This window comes from Agelaius tricolor, unplaced genomic scaffold (genome assembly GCF_023055355.1).
Source record: "Agelaius tricolor isolate 1412-34295 unplaced genomic scaffold, bAgeTri1.0.p SCAF_164, whole genome shotgun sequence".
NCBI classification, from domain to species: Eukaryota; Metazoa; Chordata; class Aves; order Passeriformes; family Icteridae; genus Agelaius; species Agelaius tricolor.
In genome coordinates, this window is record NW_027269424.1 from 1 (window position 1) to 20,837 (window position 20,837).

Sequence of the window (20,837 nt, forward strand, 5' to 3'; positions counted from 1 at the left end):
AGCCAAAAATCAGCGGTTTTAGAGGCAAAAACGGCCATTTTGGAGCCAAGAACGGCCATTTTGGGGGGAAAAATGGGGGCTGGGACGAGCAGTTCTGCTCCAGCGAGTGCCTGGTCAGGCACTGCCGGTCAGTCTGGGGCCAGAAACGGGGATTTTGGGCAAAAAAAACGGAGGTTTTAGGCGAAAAAATGGAGTTTTTAGAGGCAAAATCGGCCATTTTGGGGGGAAAAACAGGGACTGGAAAGGGGGGTTCTGCTCCAGCGAGTGCCTGGTCAGGCACTGCCGGTCAGTTTGGGGTGAAAAACAGGGATTTTGGGAAAAAAAACCTGGAGATTTTACACGAGGAAAACGGCGATTTTACCCCAAAAATTGGCGGTTTTACACGAAAAATCGGCAATTTTGGAGCTGAAAAACCGGCGGTTCTGGAGCCAAAAATGGACATTTCTGGAGGGAAAAATGGGGGCTGGGATGAGGAGTTCTGCTCCAGCGAGTGCCTGGTCAGGCACTGCCGGTCAGTCTGGGGCCAGAAACGGGGATTTTGGGAAAAAAAACGGAGATTTTCAGCGAAAAAATGGAGTTTTTATGCCAAAAAATGGAGTTTTTAGAGCTGAAATCGGCCATTTTTGGAGGGAAAAATGGGGGCTGGGAAGGGGAGTTCTGCTCCAGTGAGAGCCTGGTCAGGCACTGCCGGTCAGTCTGGGGCCAAAAACGGGGATTTTGGGCAAAAAAAACTCGGAGTTTTTAGCCCAAAAATTGGTGGTTTTAGAGGCAAAAATCGGCAGTTTCGGAGCCAAAAAACCGTCAGTTTTAGAGGCAAAATCAGCCATTTTTGGAGGGAAAAACGGGGCCTGGGAAGGGGGGTTCTGCTCCAGTGAGAGCCTGGTCAGGCACTGCCAGTGAGTCTGGGGGGAAAAGCGGGGATTTTGGGCAAAAAAAATGGAGATTTTAGCTGAAAAAACAGAGATTTTAGAGCCGAAATCGGCCATTTTTGGAGGCAAAAATCAGCGGGTTTGGGGGGAAAAACAGGGGCTGGGAAGGGGGGTTCTGCTCCAGTGAGAGCCTGGTCAGGCACTGCCGGTCAGTCTGGGGGGAAAAACAGGGATTTTGGGCAAAAAAAAATGGAGGTTTTAGCCGAAAAACCTGAGTTTTTAGACCAAAAATCGGCTGTTTTAGAGGCAAAAAATCGGCAGTTTTGGAGCCCAAAAATGGCAATTTCTGACACGAAAACGCTGGGTTTTGACCCAGAAATGGCATTTATTGACCCAAAAACAAAGTGTGTTCAAAAATGGTGGGGTTTGACCCAAAAATGGCTTTGTTGAACAAAAACAGCCATTTTTAGCCAAAATCGCCGGGTTTGTACCCAAAACCACCATCTTTTAACCCAAACATCTCCATTTTTTGCCCCAAAATTGCCATTTTTTAAAATCTAAACCGTTTTAACCCAAAATGGCTGGTTTTTAACCCAAAACTCCATTTCTTGACACAAAATTGCACTTTTTAACCCAAAAATCACCTTTTTTCCACCCAAAATCCTTTTTTTTTCTCAAAATCACGTTTTTCATCTCAAAATTCCCATTTTCTTTACCCAAACCCATATTTCTACCCCCAAACTGCCGTTTCTTTACCAAAACCCCCATTTTTTACCCCAAAATTCCATTTTTGACCCCAAAAATCGTGGTTTTTTACCAAAATCTCGTTTTTTTCCCCCATTTCAGGGACGTGTTCCTGGCCTGGCTGGCGGCCCGGGGCAGCAGCAGCAGCAGCAGCAGCAGCAGCGTCGTCTTCGTCAAGTGACCCCAAATTTTGGGGTGAATTCGGGCGATTTTGGGGTCTCGGCGCTCGGAATCGAACGGAGCCGCAGAACTCGAGGGACTTTGGCTTTTTTTGGGCCTTTTTGCCCCAAAAAGGGGGGGGTGGGGGTTGTAAAAAAAATGGAATTTGGGGAGGGGGGAAAAAAGGGGGAAAAGCAGAAAAAAACCGGGATGGGAAATTTATTTTTTTGTGCTTCAATAAAAATCGGGTTTGAGCACCAGAAACGCGGTTTGGACCCAAAAAATTCATTTCTAGACCCAAAAAATTCCAACTTAGACCCAAAAAATTAAATTTTAACCCCAAAAATTCAACTTAGACCCAAAACATCTCATTTTAACCCCAAAAATTCCAATTTAGACCAAAAAATTCCAATTTAACCCTAAAAAATCTCATTTTAACCCCAAAAATTCCAATTAGATCCAAAAAATCCCATTTTAACCCCCAAAAAAATCCAATTTAGACCAAAATATTCAATTTTAACCCCAAAAATCCCATTTTAACCCCAAAAATCCCATTAGACCAAAGAAATCCCATTTTAACCCCAAAAATTCCAATTTAGACCAAAAAAATCCAATTTTAACCCCATAAAATCCAACTTAGACCAAAAAATCCCATTTTAACCCCAAAAATTCAACTTAGACCAAAAAAAATCCAATTAGACCAAAAGAATACTAATTTTAACCCCAAAAATTCCAATTTAACCCCCAAAAATCCAATTAGACCAAAAAAATCCAATTTTAACCCCAAAAATTCCAATTTAAACCAAAATATTCCAATTTAGACCCAAAAAATCCAATTTTAACCCCAAAAAATTCCAATTTTAACCCCCCAAACCTCCATGAAACTCCCCAAAATCCCCAAAAACCACAAAAGGCTTTTTTTGTTCTCAATTTTGCATTTTTTATTTTGCATATTTTCTCACGGTCGCCATTTTTTCCTTTTTTTTTTTAGCATTTTAACATTTTCCACCTTCTTTGCCACAAAAAAAAACCCCACATTTTCTTTCCAAATTATTTCGTTTCCAACCCCTTCCCAAACCCCCAAAAAAACCCCAAAAAATCCCAATAAAAAAAATTTTTAAAAGCCCCAAAATCCCAAATTAAAAAACCCTAAAAAAACCCAAACAAAAACCCCAAAAAATCATTAAAAAAAATTTTTAAAAACCCAAAAAAAACCCAAAAATAACCCCAAAAAACCCTAAAAAAACCCCCCAAAAAAACCCCAAAAAAAGCCCAAACTCCTCCCCAAAAAAACCCCAAAAAATCATTAAAAAAAACTAAAAAACCCAAAAAAACCAAAAAAAAACCAAAAAAAAAAACCAAGAAAACCCAAACTCCCCCAAAAAATCAAAAAAAAAATCGTAAAGAAAATTTTAAAAAAAACAAAAAAAAAACAAAAAAAAAACCCAAAAAACCCCTAATAAAACTCAAACAAACCCAAACAAAAACCCCAAAAAATCATCAAAAAATTTAAAAATCCCCCCAAAAAATCCCCCAAAAAACCAAAAAAAAAAACCCCAAAAAAACCCCAAACTCTTCCCCAAAAAATCCCCAAAAAATCATAAAAAAATTTTATAAAAACCTAAAAAAAAACCCAAAAAAAAACCCAAAAAAAACCCCAAAAAACCAAAAAAAACCCTAAAAAAACCCCCAAAAAAACCCCAAAAAAGCCCAAACTCCTCCCCCAAAAAAACCCCAAAAAATCATTAAAAAAACCCCAAAAAACCCAGAAAAAACCCCCAAAAACCCCCCAAAAAAACCCCCTAAAATCATCAAAGAAAATTTAAAAAAATTTTAAAAAAACCAAAAAAAAACCCAAAAAAAACCCTGAAAAAAACCCCAAAAAACCCCAAAAAAACCCGAAAAAAAACCCCAAAAAAGCTCAAACTCCTCCCCAAAAAAAACCCCCAAAAATCCCGATCCCAGAACCCCAAAAAGCCCCAAAATCCCAGGATTTCAGATGGGTTTGGGTTTGTTGATGACCCCGTCCGGGTAGTGCTGCTTGAACTGCGCCACCACGTCGGGGTCCAGCAGGTGGATCCCGTCCAGCTGGTTCCCCAGGGTGATCCTGCAAAACACCAAAAACGCCCCAAAATCACCCCAAAAACCCACCCAAAACAGCCCCAAAATAGCCCCCAAAAATACCCAAAATATCCCAAAAAAATCTGCTTTAAATCCCCCAAAAATTCAATTTAAATCGCCCAAAAATTCAATTTAAATCCCCCAAAAATTCAATTTAATCCCCCAAAAATTCAATTTAAATCTGCCCAAAAATTCAATTTAAATCCGCCCAAAAATCCACTTTAAATCCCAAAAAAAAATCTTCCAAAAATCCACTTCAAAACCCCAAAAAATACCCTCAAAAAATCCACAAAAATCCCTAAAAAATCCTCAAAAAATCCACTTTAAATCCTAAAAAAATCCTCAAAAAATCCAATTTAAATCCCACAAAAAATCCTCAAAAATCCAATTTAAATCCCTAAAATACCCTCAAAAAATCCCCAAAAATCCCTAAAAAATTCTCAAAAAATCCCTAAAAAATCCTCAAAAAATCCAATTTAAATCCCTAAAAAGTCCTCAAAAATCCCAAAAAATTAAAGTAAAAAAACCCAAAAATCCACCTTCCAAAAACTTCAAAAAAACCCCAAAAATTCCCAAAAATCCCCCCAAAATATCCCCAAAAAATCCAATTTAAATTCTGCAAAATCCCAAAAAAATCCAATTTAAATCCCCAAAAAAATCCCCCCAAAATCCCCCAAAAATCCAATTTAAATCCCAAAAACAATCCTCAAAAAATCCAATTTAAATCCTAAAAAACCCTCAAAAAATCCACTTGAAATCCACTTTAAATCCTAAAAATATCCCCAAAAATCCCTAAAAAATCCTCAAAAAATCCAATTTAAATCCCTAAAAAATCCCCAAAAAATCCCCAAAAAATCCCAAAATTTTTTTAAAAAAAACCCAAAAATCCACCTTCCAAAAACTTCAAAAAAACCCCAAAAAAGCCCCAAAAATTCCCCAAAAATCCCGAATTTTGTTACCAGTTGGGCTGGACGTTGTGGGGGCGGCCGAAGAGTTCGATTTTCCTGGTGCCGGGCGAGAGGCGCTCGATCATCCCATAAATCTCATCGGGTTTGTGGCTGGTGGAGCGAACCTGGGGGAATTTGGGGCAAAAAAAGGAAATTTTAATAATTTTCATCATTTCAGAATTTTTGAGAATTTTTTGGGATTTTTTTCGGGATTTTTTTCGGGATTTTTGGGGATTTAAATTGGATTTTTTGTGATTTTCGGGGTATTTAAATTGGATTTTTTGGGGATTTTTGGGGACTTTTGTGGGGATTTAAAGCAGATTTTTTGAGGATTTTTTTCAGAATTAAAGTGGATTTTTTGGGGATTTTAAAGGGGATTTTAAAAGGGATTTTTGGGCATTTAAAGCAGATTTTTTGAGGAATTTTTTGAGAATTTAAAGTGAATTTTTGTGGGAATTTAAAGTGGATTTTTTGAGGATTTTTGGGAGGATTTCTCATCCCATAAATCTCATCGGGTTTGTGGCTGGTGGAGCAAACCTGGGCCAATTCGGGACAAAAAAAGGAAATTTTCATCATTTCAATCATTTCGGAATTTTTGAGAATTTTTTGGGATTTTTTGGGGGATTTTTTGGGGATTTTTGGGGATTTTTTTTGAATTTTTGGGGGATTTAAATTGGATTTTTGGGGGATTTTTGAGGGGATTTAAAGCAGATTTTTTAAGGATTTTTTTGAGGATTAAAGTGGATTTTTGGGGGATTTTTGAGGGATTTTTTGGGGATTTAAAGTGGATTTTTTGAGGATTTTTGGGGGGATTTCTCATCCCATAAATCTCATCGGGTTTGTGGCTGGTGGAGCGAACCTGGGCCAATTCGGGACAAAAAAGGAAATTTTCACTTTTCCTTAGGTGATGTTGGGGGTTTTTTACCTTTTTTTGCCATTTTTTGCTGATTTTTTTGCTGGGTTTTTGATGATTTTGCTGCATTTTCTAAGGCGATTTTTTGGTTTCCCGCCATTTTCTGAGGGGATTCTCCCATTTTTCACCATTTCATGAGGTAAGTCCCTCGTTTTTCACCATTTTGTGAGGTAATTTCTTCATTTTTTTACCATTTTGTGAGGTAATTTCCTTATTTTTCGCTGTTTTATGAGGTAATTTCCTCATTTTTGACTGTTTTATGAGGTAATTTCCCCATTTTTTTCCCATTTTCTGAGGCGATTTTTTGGTTTCCCGCCATTTTCCTGAGGCAATTCCCTCATTTTTCACTTTTTTATGAGGTAATTTCCTCATTTTTCACCATTTCATGAGGAAATTCCCTCATTTTTAAATGTTTCCTGTTGTAATTTCACCATTTTTCAGTGTTTTATGAGGTAATTCCCTCATTTTTTCCCATTTCTTGAGGCGATTTTTTGGTTTCCCGCCCTTTTCTGAGGGGATTCTCCCATTTTCCACCATTTCATGAGGTAAATCCCTCGTTTTTCACCATTTTGTGAGGTAATTTCTTCATTTTTTGCCATTTTATGAGGTAATTTCCTTATTTTTCTCTGTTTTATGAGGTAATTTCCTCATTTTTGCCTGTTTTATGAGGTAATTTCCCCATTTTTTTCCCATTTCTTGAGGCGATTTTTTGCTTTCCCGCCATTTTCCTGAGGCAATTCCCTCATTTTTCACTTTTTTATGAGGTAATGTCCTCATTTTTCACCATTTCATGAGGAAATTCCCTCATTTTTCACCGTTTCATGAGGAAATTTCCTCATTTTCCTCCTCTTCCTGAGGTAATTTCTGCATTTTTTCACCATTTTTCCCTCATTTTTTATTCTTTTTCTGAGGTAATTCCTTCATTTTTACCATTCCCTCACACAATTCCCTCACTTTTTCACTATTTTATGAGGCAATTTCTCAATTTTTCACCATTTTACGAGGTAATTTCCTGATTTTTCACTGTTTCACAAGATAATTCCCTCATTTTTCCCCTTTTTTTTTTGAGGTAATTTCCCCATTTTTCACTTTTTCCCGAGATAATTCCGGATTCTGGTTTTAAACCCCCCAGATTTTGAGTTTAAACCCCCAAATTTTGGATTTTAACCCCCAGATTTTGAGTTTAAATCCCCGGATTTTGGGTCAAATTTCCCAGGATTTGGGGTGGAATTTCAGGGGATTTTGGGGCGGAATTTCAGGGGTTTTGGGGTGGAATTTCAGGGATTTTGGGGTGGAATTTCAGGGATTTTGGGGTGGAATTTCAGGGGATTTTGGGGTGGAATTTCTGGGGGTTTTGGGGTGGAATTTCAGGGGATTTTGGGGTGGAATTTCAGGGATTTTGGGGTGGAATTTCAGGGGATTTTGGGTGGAATTTCAGGGGATTTTGGGGTGGAATTTCAGGGATTTTGGGGTGGAATTTCAGGGGTTTTGGGGTTAAATTTCAGGGATTTTGGGGGGGATTTTGGGGTTCAGTTTCTGGGGGTTTTGGGGTGGAATTTCTGGGATTTTGGGGTTCAGTTTCTGGGGGTTTTGGGGTGGAATTTCAGGGATTTTGGGGTTAAATTTCAGGGATTTTGGTGTGGAATTTCAGGGATTTTGGGGTTCAGTTTCTGGGGTTTTGATTTTTGGGGTGAAATCCGGGCATTTTGGGGCTCACCTCGGCCACGATGACGTCACAGTCCAGGCCCCGGTTGAAGCCTTGGGGGTTCCCCTTCACCCCCACCTGTGGGAGGAGCAAAATTTGGAGGCTCCCGGAGCCCCAAAATCCCCTAAAAATGCCCCAAAACACCCGAACCACACAAAACCCACCCCAAAATCGCCCAAAACTGCCCCAAAATCCACAAAATCCACCCCAAAAAATCAAAACAGCCCAAAATCCCCTCAAACCGCCCACAGACCCCAAAATCCCCTAAACCCACCCCAAAAAAAAAAACCCAAAATCCACCCAGGGACCCCCAAAATCTCCCAAAACTGCCCCAGAATCGCCAAAATCCCAAAAATCCACGCAGGAAGTCCCAAAATCCCCGAAATTTGGCCCAAAATGCCCTAAAACCACCCCACAAAAACCCAAATCCCCCCAAATTCTCTCCCGGGGGTGCCCCAGGTTTGGGGCAGAGTTTTGGGGTCGGATTTGGGGATTTTGGGGTCACTTTTGGGGTCACTTTTGGGGTTTTTGGGGTCAATTTTTGGGCTCAGTTTTGGGGTTTTTGGGCTCATTTTTGGGCCCATTTTTGGGCTCATTTTTGGGCCATATTTGGACTCATTTTTGGGGTTTTTGGGGCCATTTTTGGGCTCATTTTTGGGGTTTTTGGGCCCATTTTTGGGCTCATTTTTGGGCCATATTTGGACTCATTTTTGGGCTCATTTTTGGGCCATTTTTGGGCCCGTTTTTGGGGTTTTTGGGCCCATTTTTGGGCTCATTTTTGGGCCCGTTTTTGGGCCCATTTTTGGGCTCATTTTTGGGCCCATTTTTGGGGTCATTTTTGGGCTCATTTTTGGTGTTTCTGGGCTCATTTTTGGGGTTTTTGGGGCCATTTTTGGCTCATTTTTGGGCCCATTTTTGGGTTCATTTTTGGGCTCATTTTTGGGCTCATTTTTGGGCTCATTTTCGGGGTTTTTGGGCTCATTTTTGGGCTCATTTTTGGGCCCATTTTTGGCTCATTTTTGGGCCATTTTTGGGCCATTTTTGGGCTCATTTTTGGGCCCGTTTTTGGGGTTTTTGGGCTCATTTTTGGGCTCATTTTTGGGCTCATTTTTGGTGTTTCTGGGCTCATTTTTGGGCCCGTTTTTGGTGTTTCTGGGCTCATTTTTGGGCTCATTTTTGGGCTCATTTTTGGTGTTTCTGGGCCCATTTTTTGGCTCATTTTTGGTGTTTCTGGGCCCATTTTTTGGCTCATTTTTGGGGTTTTTGGGCTCCTTTTTGGGCTCATTTTTGGGCTCATTTTTAGGGTTTTTGGGCTCATTTTTGGGCCCGTTTTTGGGGTTTCTGGGCCCATTTTTTGGCTCATTTTTGGGCTCAGTTTTGGGCCCATTTTTGGGCTCATTTTTGGCTCATTTTTGGGCCCGTTTTTGGGGTTTCTGGGCCCATTTTTTGGCTCATTTTTGGGCTCAGGTTTTGGCTCATTTTTGGGCTCATTTTTGGCTCATTTTTGGGCCCGTTTTTGGTGTTTCTGGGCTCATTTTTGGGCTCATTTTTGGGCTCAGTTTTTGGCTCATTTTTGGGCCCATTTTTGGGGTTTTGGGGCCGTTTCTGGGGTACCAGGCAGTGCTCCTTGCCGTGGTTCAGCCAGTGCCCCGTGCGCCCCGTGCGGATGATTCGCTGCAGTTGATTCGTCTTCACCCAAATGATTTCGTCCACCCGCTCGTACCTGAGGGAATTTTGGGTCAATTCCGCGACTTTTTGGGGTTTTTGGGGTTTTTTCGGATTTTTTTTGGATTTTTTTAGGGTTTTTTTGGGGCATTTTTAAGGGGAAAAAAAAAAATCTCAAAACTCACCCCCAAAGGTTGAGGCATTCACGGCCCAGCTCCATGGCCCTGAAATGGGGGAAAATTGGGATTTTTAGGGAAAAAAAAGGGGGTTGGAAATGGGGGAAAATTGGGATTTTTAGGGAAAAAAAGGGGTTTGGAAAAGAGGGAAAATTGGGATTTTTTAATGGGAAAAAGGGGATTGGAAATGGGGGAAAATTGGGATTTCTAGGGAAAAAAAGGGGTTTGGAATAGGGGAAAATTGGGATTTTTTAGGGGGGGAAAAAGGGGATTGGAAATGGGGGAAAATAGGGATTTTTAGGGAAAAAAAAGGGGTTTGGAAATGGGGGAAAATTGGGATTTTTTAGGGGGGAAAAAGGGGTTTGGGAATGGGGGAAAATTGGGATTTTTAGGGGGGAAAAAAGGGGTTTGGAAATGGGGGAAAATTGGGATTTTTTAATGGGAAAAAGGGGATTGGAAATGGGGGAAAATTGGGATTTTTAGGGAAAAAAAGGGGTTTGGAAATGGGGGGAAATTGGGATTTTTTAATGGGAAAAAGGGGGTTTGGAAATGGGGGAAAATTGGGATTTTTAGGGGGAAAAAGGGGTTTGGAAATGGGGGAAAATTGGGATTTTTTAGGGGGGAAAAAAGGTGTTTGGAAATGGGGGAAAATTGGGATTTTTAGGGGGGAAAAAAGGGGTTTGGAAATGGGGGAAAATTGGGATTTTTAGGGGGAAAAAACGGGGTTGGAAAAGAGGAAAATTGGGATTTTTTAGGGGGGGAAAAAAGGTGTTTGGAAATAGGGGAAAATTGGGATTTTTAGGGAAAAAAAAGGGGTTTGGAAAAGAGGAAAATTGGGATTTTTGGGGGAAAAAAGGGGTTTGGAAATGGGGGAAAATTGGGATTTTTTAGGGGGGAAAAGGGGGGTTGGAAAAGAGGAAAATTGGGATTTTTAGGACAATTCCCCACAGATTTTGGGGTGAATCCTTGGGATTTTTGGGGTGAATCCTTGGGATTTTTGGGGTGAATTCTCAGGTTTTCAGTCAGTATCAATTTAGCACAATTCCCCACAGATTTGGGGTAAATTCTGTGGGTTTTGGGGCAAATCCTGTGGGTTTTGGGGTGAATCTTTGTGTTTTTTGGGGTGAACCCTCAAGTTTTTGGGGTGAATCTTCAGGTTTTAGACTCAGTCTCAATTTAGGACAACTCCCCACGGATTTTGGGGCGAATCCTTGGGTTTTTTGGGTGAATCCTCAGGTTTTGGGGTGAATCCTTGGGTTTTTGGGATCACAATGAATACGAGATAAATCCTCAGGGTTTTTGGGGTGAATCTCTGGGATTTTTGGGGTGAACCCTCAGGTTTTCAGTCAGTATGAATTTAGGACAACTCCCCATGGATTTTGGGGCAAATCCTGTGGGTTTTGGGGTGAATCTTTGGGTTTTTGGGGTCACAATGAATTCGAGATAAATTCTCAGGGGTTTTGGGGTGAATCCTCAGGTTTTTGGGGTGAATCCTCAGGTTTTCAGTCAGTACGAACTTAGCACAACTCCCCACAGATTTTGGGGCGAATCCTTGGGTTTTTTGGGGTGAATCTTTGGGTTTTTGGGGTGAACCCTCAGGTTTTTAGACTCAGTATCAATTTAGCACAACTCCCCACAGATTTTGGGGCGAATCCTCGGGATTTCAGGCCCGCGACCGATTCCTTCCAAACCCCCTCAGCCTGGGCTGGAACCCCCGCGTTTTTTGGGGTGAATCCCGGGGATTTTGGGGTGAATCTTTGGGTTTTTGGGTCACAATGAATTCGAGATAAATTCTCAGGGGTTTTGGGGTGAATCTCTGGGTTTTTGGGGTGAACCCTCAGGTTTTAGACTCTATCAATTTAGTACAACTCCCAACGGATTTTGGGGCAAATCCTTGGGTTTTTGGGGTGAATCTTTGTGTTTTTTGGGGTGAACCCTCAAGTTTTTGGGGTGAATCCTCAGGTTTTAGACTCAGTATCAATTTAGGACAATTCCCCACAGATTTTGGGGTGAATCCTTGGGTTTTGGGGTGAATCTTTGTGTTTTTTGGGGTGAACCCTCAGGTTTTTAGACTCTATCAATTTAGCACAACTCCCCACAGATTTTGGGGTGAATCTTTGTGATTTTTGGGGCGAATCCTTGGGTTTTTGGGGTGAACCCTCAGGTTTTTAGACTCAGTATCAATTTAGCACAACTCCCCACAGATTTTGGGGCGAATCCTCGGGATTTCAGGCCCGCGACCGATTCCTTCCAAACCCTTTCAGCCCGGGCTGGAACCCCCGTGTTTTTTGGGGCGAATCCCGGGGATTTTGGTTCACAATGAATTCGAGATAAATTCTCAGGGGTTTTGGGGTGAATCTCTGGGATTTTTGGGGCGAATCCTCGGGATTTCAGGCCCGCAGCCGATTCCCTCCAAACCCTTTCAGCCCGGGCCGGAACCCCCGTGTTTTTTGGGGCGAATCCCGGGGATTTTGGGGTGAACCCTCAGGTTTTCAGTCAGTACAAATTTAGGACAATTCCCAACGGATTTTGGGGCGAATCCTTGGGTTTTTTGGGGTGAATCTTTGGGTTTTTGGTTCGCAATGAATTTGGGATAAATTCTCAGGGGTTTTGGGGTGAATCTCTGGGATTTTTGGGGCGAATCCTCAGGATTTCAGGCCCGCGGCCGATTCCTTCCAAACCCTTTCAGCCCGGGCTGGAACCCCCGTGTTTTTTGGGGCGAATCCCGGGGATTTTGGGGCCCCCGACCTGCCGGTGACCCAGAGGAAGAGGAAGCCCTCGTCCTGCAGCACGGGGATGTTGAGGCGCCGCATCTCGTCGTCCGTCAGGGTCCCGTAGGGCAGCTCCATGTGGATGTCCCAGGGAGGGTCGGCCATCACCACGGCGAACTTGCCCAGGATGGACACGTCCAGGTAGCGGATGTCGCAGCAGATCCACTGGGAAAAACGGGGCGAAAACACGGAAAAATGGGAAAAAACGGTGAAAATAGAGAAAAATGGTGAAAAACGGCAAAAAACGGCGAAAATGGGGGGAAAATGGGTCAGAAGTGGGCACAGAAATGCCTCGGGAAGATGCCCAGGATGGACACGTCCAGGTAGCGGATGTCGCAGCAGATCCACTGAAAAAACGGGGAGAAAAAGTGAAAAAATGGGAAAAAACGGTGAAAATAGAGAAAAATGGTGAAAAACGGCAAAAAACGGCAAAAACAGGGGGAAAAGGGGTCAGAAACAGGGACAGAAATGCCTCAGGAAGTTGCCCAGGATGGACACATGCAGGTAGCGGATGTTGCAGCAGATCCACTGGAAAAATGGGGAGAAAAAGTGAAAAAATGGGAAAAAACGGTGAAAATAGAGAAAAATGGCGAAAAACGGCAAAAAAATTGGAGGAATTTGGGCTCAGGAAGTTGCCCAGGATGGACACGTCCAGGTAGCGGATGTCGCAGCAGATCCACTGGAAAAAACGGGGTGAAAAAGTGAAAAAATGGGAAAAAACGGTGAAAATAGAGAAAAATGGCGAAAAACGGCAAAAACAGGGGTGAAACGGGGACAGAAATGCCTCAGGAATCTGCCCAGGATGGACACATGCAGGTAGAGGAGGTAGCAACAGATCCACTGGAAAAACGGGGAGAAAACACGGAAAAATGGTGAAAATAGAGAAAAATTGCAAAAAATGGCAAAAAATGGCAAAAAACGGCAAAAACAGGGGGAAAAGGGGTCAGAAACAGGGACAGAAATGCCTCAGGAAGTTGCCCAGGATGGACACACCCAGGTAACGGATGTTGTAGCAGATCCACTGAAAAAATGGGGAGAAAATGGGAAAAAATGGGAAAAATAGCAAAAAATAGTAAAAAACTGCAAAAAATGGCAAAAAACGGCAAAAAAATTGGAGGAATTGGGGCTCAGGAAGTTGCCCAGGATGGACACATGCAGACAGAGGATGGAGCAACAAATCCAGTGGAAAAATGGGGCGAAAACACGAAAAAAAGGTCAAAATGGAGAAATATTGCAAAAAAAGGCGAAAAAATGGGAAAAAAATGGTGAAAAACAGTAATGTATATACATATTATATATATATATAAATAATATATATATACATGTAGTAAGATATTTATTATATACATATAATAATAAAATATACAAATTATATATTGTATAAGGTATAATTACATATATATTATAATATATATATTATATTATATTATATTATATTATATTATATTATATTATATTATATTATATTATTATAGCATACAATTATATAATATACTATTATATACTACATAATTATAAAATATAATATTATAATATTATATTATAATATATTATAATATATTATATATATTATAATATATACATATTATACATGTAACAATAAATATAATAATACAACATATAAATTTATAATAATTGATCATAAATTTTATACATAATTATTTATACAATTATAGAAAACCCCAGCTCATTTGCATTTCCCTCACCTGAGGCGGGAAGAGCCGGTCGGCCCCAGCGTCGGGCGGGGGCCCGCGGGTGGGCGGGGCCGGGGGCGGGGAGCGGGGGCGTGGCCGCGGGTGGGCGGGGCTGCGCGGGGGCGTGGCCGCGCAGGTGTCGATCTCGTAGTGCACGTACTTGCAGGTGTCCATGTGGAAGCAGGTGTTGAGGAAGGAGCAGTCGCCCAGGGACTCGTCCGTGTGCTTGTTGATGATGCGGCTGTGGGGGACAGGGTTTGGGGTGAAAAACGGGGCTTTTGGGAAAAACGGGATTTTTGGAGCAAAACCGGGATTTTTTGGAGCAAAAACGGGAATTTTTTGAGAATTTTTGGAGCAAAAACGGAATTTTTTGGAGGGGAAAAAGAAAAAAAAAGGGGTTCGGGGGGGGAAAAAAAAATTGAATTTTTTGAGGGGAAAAATTTGAATTTTGGAGGGGAAAAACGGAGAGATTTGGGGGGAAAAACAAAGGAAATATTTGGGTGGGAAAATGGGGGTTTTTTTTGGAGGAAGTTGGGGTTTTTGGGGCCTTGAGGCACTCCTCCCAAAAAACCCTCGGTAAAAGCCTCAAAATCTGAACCAAACCCCTCAGAACCCCAAAGAAAAGCCCCCAAAACCCCAGATAATCACCCCAAAACCCCAAATAAATCCCCCAAAATTTGAATTAAACCCCTCCAAACCCCAAATAAACCCCCAAAATCTCCCCAAACTGACCAGAAGTGCAGGCCTAGGGCCTGAGGCCTTAACAGGGCAGTTCTGAGGGCCTGAGGCCTTGAGGCACTCCTCCCAAAAAACCCTAAATAAAAGCCCCAAAACTCCCGAGAATCTGATACAAAGCCCCCAAAACCCCAGATAATCACCCTAAAATTTGAATTAAACCCCTCCAAATCCCAAATAAACCCCCAAAACCCCCCAGACTGACCGGAAGTGCAGGCCTAAGGCCTGAGGCCTTGACACATTTCCAGGGGCCTGAGGCCTTGAGGCACTCCTCCCAAAAACCCCAAATAAAAGCCCCAAAACTCCCAAGAATCTGATATAAAGCCCCCAAAACCCCAGATAATCACCCCAAAATTTGAATTAAACCCCCCAAAACCCCAGATAAACCCCCAAAATCTCCCCAAACTGACCAGAAGTGCAGGCCTAGGGCCTGAGGCCTTAACAGGGCAGTTCTGAGGCCTGAGGCCTTGAGGCACTCCTCCCAAAAACCTTTGGTAAAAGCCTCAAAATCTGAACCAAACCCCTCAAAACACCAAAGAAAAGCCCCCAAAACCCCAGATAATCACCCCAAAATTTGAATTAAACCCCTCCAAACCCCAAATAAACCCCCAAAATCTCCCCAGACTGACCAGAAGTGCAGGCCTAGAGCCTGAGGCCTTGACACAGCACTTCCAGGGGCCTGAGGCCTTGAGGCACTCCTCCCAAAAAACCCCAAATAAAAGCCCCAAAACTCCAAATAATGACCCCAAAACCTGATACAAACCCCCCAAAACCCCAAATAAATACTCCAAAATCTGAATTAAACCCCTCAAAATCCCAAATAAACGCCCAAAATCTCCCCCAGACTGCCCGGAAGTGCAGGCCTAGGGCCTGAGGCCTTGACACAACATTTCCGGGGGCCTGAGGCCTTGACACCCTCCTACCCAGAACCTCAAATAAAAGCCCCAAAACTCCAAATAATCACCCCAAAACCTGATACAAAGCCCCCAAAACCCCAGATAATCACCCCAAAATTTGAATTAAACCCCTCCAAACCCCAAAGAAACCCCCAAAACCCCCCCAGACTGACCGGAAGTGCAGCCTGCGGCAGGGCCGCTCCCCGCCCGAGGCCTTGACGCACTCCTCCTTGGTGCCGTGGTCGCAGAACTCCTGCACCTGGGCGCGGCCCCGCGAGCGGAACTTCTCCACGATCGACTGCTCCTTGGCCGTGGTGGTGTTCAGCAGCTCCAGGATCTCCTGGCTCACCTGAGGCCACGCCCACCTCGTTAAGCCACGCCCCATTGGCGCTAGGCTCCACCCACTCCTGTTAAATCCCACCCACAATCTCTAGACTCCACCCACCATCATTAAATCCCAACCACCATCTCTAGGCTCCACCCACCATCTCTAGGCTCCACCCATAACCTCTAGAATCCACCCATCTCTAGGCTCCACCCACTATCCCTAAGCCCCACCCACTGTCTTTAGACTCCACCCACCTGCATTAACCCCACCCGCCACCATTAAGCTCTGCCCACCGGCCTAAAAATCCCACCCACAATCTCTAGAGCCCACCTACCACGCTTAAGCCCCACCCACCATCAAGCTCCACCCTTAAACTCCACCTGCCGCCTCTAGACTCCACCCACTCAAACCCCGCCGTTTTGAAACGCCGCCATCTTGAATGCCGCCATTTTGAAATGCCACCACCTCAAAACCCCGCCATTTTGAAACCCCACCATCTTGAAAGCCGCCATTTTGAAACGACACCACCTCGAAACCCCGCCATTTTGAAACGCCGCCATCTTGAATCCCACCACCTCAAAACCCCGCCATTTTGAAACCCCGCCATCTTGAATGCCGCCATTTTGAAACGCCACCACCTTGAAACCCCGCCATTTTGAAACCCCGCCATTTTGAAACCCCGCCATCTTGAATCCCCCTCCCAAGCCCCACCCCCTCCCAAGCCCCGCCCTCACCTTCTTACTCTGCTGCTCCTTGGTCGACTGCTGACTCAGCAAACTCTCGATCTCCAGATCCACGTCCGACGCCGCCGCCGCCCTCCGGCACCTCTTGGCCTCCTTCCCTTCCCCGGCCCCGCCCCCTGCCCCACCCGCCAGCTCCGCCCCCCGGCGCCGGCCGGCCAATGAGGCGGCGGCGGCGGCCATGGCGGCCAGCTTGGAGTGGTCGGCGGAGGTGACGAGGGCGGGGCCGTCGTGGAGCAGCCCCCGGCGCACCTCGATCAGCTCCTGCGCCGCGAACTTGTGCAGGAGGCTCTCGACGGCGCGCAGCGTCACCTGGGCGTCGCCCTGGCCAAAGGTGAGGAGGGGGGGACAGGTGAGGAGGGGTGGGGGAAGCACCTGGGGACACCTGGAGCACACCTGGATACACCTGGGGGTACCTGGGGAACATCTGGGGGGCACCTGGGGTACACCTGTGTACACCTGGGGTGCACCTGGATACACCTGGGGGCAGCTGAGTACACCTGGGGGTACCTGGGGAACACCTGGGGTACACCTGTGTACACCTGGGGTGCACCTGGATACACCTGGGGGCAGCTGGGGTACACCTGAGGGCATCTGGGCACACCTGGTGGGGTACCTGGATACACCTGGATACAGCTGGGGGGAACCTGGATACACCTGAGGGGTACCTGGATACACCTGGCAGCGACTGAGGTGGGATTTGGGGACCTGAGAGCATCTGGGCGTGTCCCCCCTGTCCCAGGTGTGTCCCCAGGTGTGTCCCCAGGTGTGTCCCCCCTGTCCCAGGTGTATCCCCAGGTGTGTCCCACCAATCCCACCTGTCCCAGGTGTGTCCCCCCAATCCCAGCCGTCCCCAGGGGTGTCCCCATTGTCCCCAGGTGTGTCCCAGGTGTGTCCCCCCTGTCCCAGGTGTGTCCGCAGGTGTGTCCCCATTGTCCCCAGGTGTGTCCCAGGTGTGTCCCCCCCGTCCCAGCCGTGTCCCCAGGTGTGTCCCCACCTGTCCCAGGTGTATCCCCAGGTGTGTCCCCAGGTGTGTCCCAGGTGTGTCCACAGGTGTGTCCCCCCTGTCCCAGCCGTGTCCCCAGGTGTGTCCCCCCTGTCCCAGGTGTGTCCCCAGGTGTGTCCCCACCTGTCCCAGCCGTGTCCCCAGGTGTATCCCCAGGTGTGTCCCCAGGTGTGTCCCCACCTGTCCCAGGTGTGTCCCCAGGTGTATCCCCAGGTGTGTCCCAGGTGTGTCCCCAGGTGTGTCCCCACCTGTCCCAGCCGTGTCCCCAGGTGTGTCCCCAGGTGTGTCCCCCCCGTCCCAGCCGTGTCCCCAGGTGTGTCCCCACCTGTCCCAGGTGTATCCCCAGGTGTGTCCCCAGGTGTGTCCCCCCCGTCCCAGCCGTGTCCCCAGGTGTGTCCCCATTGTCCCCAGGTGTGTCCCCATTGTCCCCAGGTGTGTCCCCCCCGTCCCAGCCGTGTCCCCAGGTGTGTCCCCACCTGTCCCAGGTGCGTACCCCGGCGATGGCGCTGCGGATGGCGCTGGCGTCCGTGGGCAGGGGCGTGGCCAGGTCCGACAGGTGGAGGAGGAGGCGCCGCTCCAGGGCCGGGTCCGGCTCCGGGGGCTCCCCGGGGACCCCCTCGGCCCCGCCCACCGGAGGGGAGGGGGCGGAGCCAGGGGCGGAGCTGAGAGAGGACACGCCTCCATCTGGGCCAGAGGGGGCGGGGCTGGAGGTGCGGGGAGGCGTGGCCAGAGAGAGGTCATGGCGGGGGTCTGTGGGGGGGAGAAATCATATTAATTAACATCTTAATTAATCTTAATTAATCTTAATTAATCTTAATTAATAGTTCCTAATTATCCCTATTTTTTAACTAGCCCCATTCTTATTAAACCCTTATTCTTAATTAACTCTCTATTCTTAATTACTCCTCTATTCTTAATTAACTCCTATTCTTAATTAACCCCCATTATTAATTAATCTCTATTCTTAGTTATCTCTCCATTCTTAATTAATCTTTTTTATTAATTAGACACCCATTCTTAATTAAAGCCTAATTATGAACTAGCCCCCAGTTCTTAACTAATCCCTATTTTTAATTATTCCCCCAGTCTTAATTAACCCCAATTCTTAATTAATCTACTCTTAATTGGCCCCTATTATTCATTAACCCCATTCTTCATTAACCCCTACTATTACTTTACCCCAATTTGAATGAATTCCTCTTCTTAATTAACCCTTACTTTAATTACTCCCATTCCTAATTAAACAATGATCCCTAATTAGCCTCCACCCTCTGATTAAACCCAAGCCCTTCATTAATTCCCGACTCTAATTAATGCCTGACCCCTCACTGACCTCTGACCCCTCATTAATCCCTAATTGACCCATGACCCCTCATTAACCCTCCTAATTAACACTCAGCCTCTCATTAACCCCCCTAATTACCCCTTCCCCCCTCATTAACCCCTTTAATTAACCCTTAGCCCTTCATTAACCCCCCTAATCGACCCTTCGCCCCTCATTAACCCCTTTAATTATCCCTTCCCCCTTAATTAACCCCCTAATTACCCCTTTCTCCCCTCATTAACCGACCCAATTAATCCTTAGCCCTTCATTAACCCTCTTAATTACCTTTTCCCCCCTCATTAACCCCTTTAATTCCCCCCAGCCTCCCCAATTACCCCCTTCCACTTCATTAACCCCCTTAATCAAACTTTAGCCCCTCATTAACCCCCCTAATTAACATTGCCCCCTCATTAACCCCTTAATTACCCCTTTCCCCATAATTAACCCTTTAATTCTCCTCAGCCCCTCACGCCCCCGGGCCCTCACCGGCGGCCCCGAGCGGGTCCTGCTTCCTCCGCCGCTGCAGCCGCTCCCGGAGCGAGTCCAGCTGCTTCTTGTGCGCCTGGATCGAGCTCCACGTGTCCGACATGGCCCCGCTCGCGATCCTATCGCGGTCCTGTCGCGACAGAGACCGGCCGGCCGCGATCCTCCCGCTCCCGCTCCCGCTCCCGCCTCACAACGCCGGAAGCGGAAGCGGCCGGAAGCGGTCGGAAGCCGCCGCCGCCATTTTGAGTGTGGGCAAAGCCGTTTATTCCAATCACGACCTCCGCCATTTTGAGTGCTGGCACGCACCGTTACTTCCGTGGTGACCGCCGCCATTTTGAGTACGGGCGTCCACCCTTATTTCCATGGTAACCGCCGCCATTTTGAGTTTGGGCACTTCCCATTATTTCAATGGAGACCGCCGCCATTTTGAGTACTGGCACCGCGTTGTTTCCATGGGAATCACCGCCATTTTGAGAGCTGGCAGAACCCCCCTCCCTCAGAAACACACAAACACGATTTCCATGGCAACCGGCGATTTTAAAACCGGAAAATTGCCGCCATGCCGTTTCCATCGACACCGCGCCCTTCCCGCCGTTTCATTCCAAACCCGACCCGCAGCATTTTGAGCCCCGGTGAGGGCGCAGCGGCGAGCGCCGCCGCCATTTTGAACCCGGGAACTTCCGGGCTTCCGTTGCCGCGGCAACGCGCGCCATTTCCGCCTCTGGCCACGCCCCTTTACGGCCGGGCCGCTGCCGCCATTTTGAGTACGGGCACGTTCCCATGGCAACAGCCGCCATTTTGACACCGGGCACCGTTTCCACGGCAACCGTCGCCATTTTGAGCGCTGGCCACGCCCAAGTGAGGGCGCCGCCATCTTTGTTGAGGGCGCCGCCATTTTGAAGAGGCGGATTCTGGGGCGAATTCTTTTGATTTTTGAGGCCCCGCTTCTCCCGGTTTTCCCCCTCAGCCCCAAATCACACGCAGGAGAATCAGTAAAGGCTTTTAATCGGTTTTATCGGGGATTTTTGGGGAATTTTGGGGCTCCCAGAGGAATTTTGGAGCCCCCCCCCCCAGATTACTCCCCCGGAGTTTCGGGGTCTCCATTGTCGCCACCCAAATTCGGAGAATTTCCACCCAAAACTGAGGAATTCACCCCCAAATCTGAGGGATTTTCACTCAAAACTGAGGGATTTCCACCAAAAATTGTGGAACCACCCAAAATTGAGGAATTCTCAGCCAAAATTGGGGAATTCCTGCCTGAAATGGAGGAATTTTCACCCAAATTTGAGGCATTCTCACCCGAAATTGAGGAAGTTGTACCCAAAACTGTGGAATTTCCACCCAGAACTGGGGGATTCGTGCCCAAAACTGAGGAATTTCCACCCAAATTTGAAGAATTCACGCCCAAATTTGGAGAATTTCCACCCAAATTTGAGGAAATTTGCCCCAAGTTTGAGCAATTCCCCCCCAAGTTTGAATTCCCACCCAAATTTGCAGAATTTTCCCTTAAAATTGAGGAATTCTCTACCAAAATCGATGAATTTCCACCCAAATTTGA

At 45.9% G+C, this 20,837-nt stretch overlaps 1 protein-coding gene and 1 long non-coding RNA gene across 5 annotated transcripts; one reads left to right on the plus strand and one right to left on the minus strand.

Annotated features, from left to right (window-relative positions):
• The first annotated feature begins 7 nt into the window (after positions 1-7).
• Positions 8-2,967, plus strand: LOC139586996 (uncharacterized). The gene is made up of 2 exons (XR_011678120.1): positions 8-511; positions 1,716-2,967. It is a non-coding gene; the product is annotated as an uncharacterized lncRNA (long non-coding RNA).
• Positions 2,726-19,469, minus strand: METTL3 (methyltransferase 3, N6-adenosine-methyltransferase complex catalytic subunit). Of its 4 annotated transcripts, XM_071420786.1 has the most exons (11): positions 19,280-19,469; positions 17,963-18,219; positions 16,458-16,787; positions 15,569-15,744; positions 13,777-14,005; positions 12,048-12,235; positions 9,309-9,347; positions 9,073-9,181; positions 7,471-7,536; positions 4,853-4,965; positions 2,726-3,879 (listed from the first exon to the last, which is right to left on the minus strand). In XM_071420786.1, the coding sequence occupies exons 1-11, from the start codon at positions 19,380-19,382 to the stop codon at positions 3,768-3,770; spliced, it is 1,722 nt and encodes a 573-aa protein (XP_071276887.1). In that variant the 5' UTR covers positions 19,383-19,469; the 3' UTR covers positions 2,726-3,767. The 4 variants fall into 4 exon arrangements, with proteins under 4 accessions (XP_071276887.1, XP_071276888.1, XP_071276886.1 ...); XM_071420787.1 differs by lacking the exon at positions 7,471-7,536; XM_071420785.1 differs by lacking the exon at positions 2,726-3,879 and having other exon boundaries at positions 4,858-5,699.
• Positions 19,470-20,837: the final 1,368 nt, after the last annotated feature.

What these genes read in the sequence shown, in the direction of transcription:
- METTL3 (XM_071420784.1), bottom strand. Translation starts at nt 19,382, where the DNA reads ATGTCGGACACGTGGAGCTCGATCCAGGCGCACAAGAAGCAGCTGGAC. An exon ending in AGGAGCAGCAGAGTAAGAAG is followed by an intron (nt 15,745 to 16,457) that starts GTGAGGGCGGGG and finishes GCGTGGCCTCAG; the next exon opens with GTGAGCCAGGAGATCCTGGA. An exon ending in TGCCGCAGGCTGCACTTCCG is followed by an intron (nt 14,006 to 15,568) that starts GTCAGTCTGGGG and finishes TGTCCCCCACAG; the next exon opens with CCGCATCATCAACAAGCACA.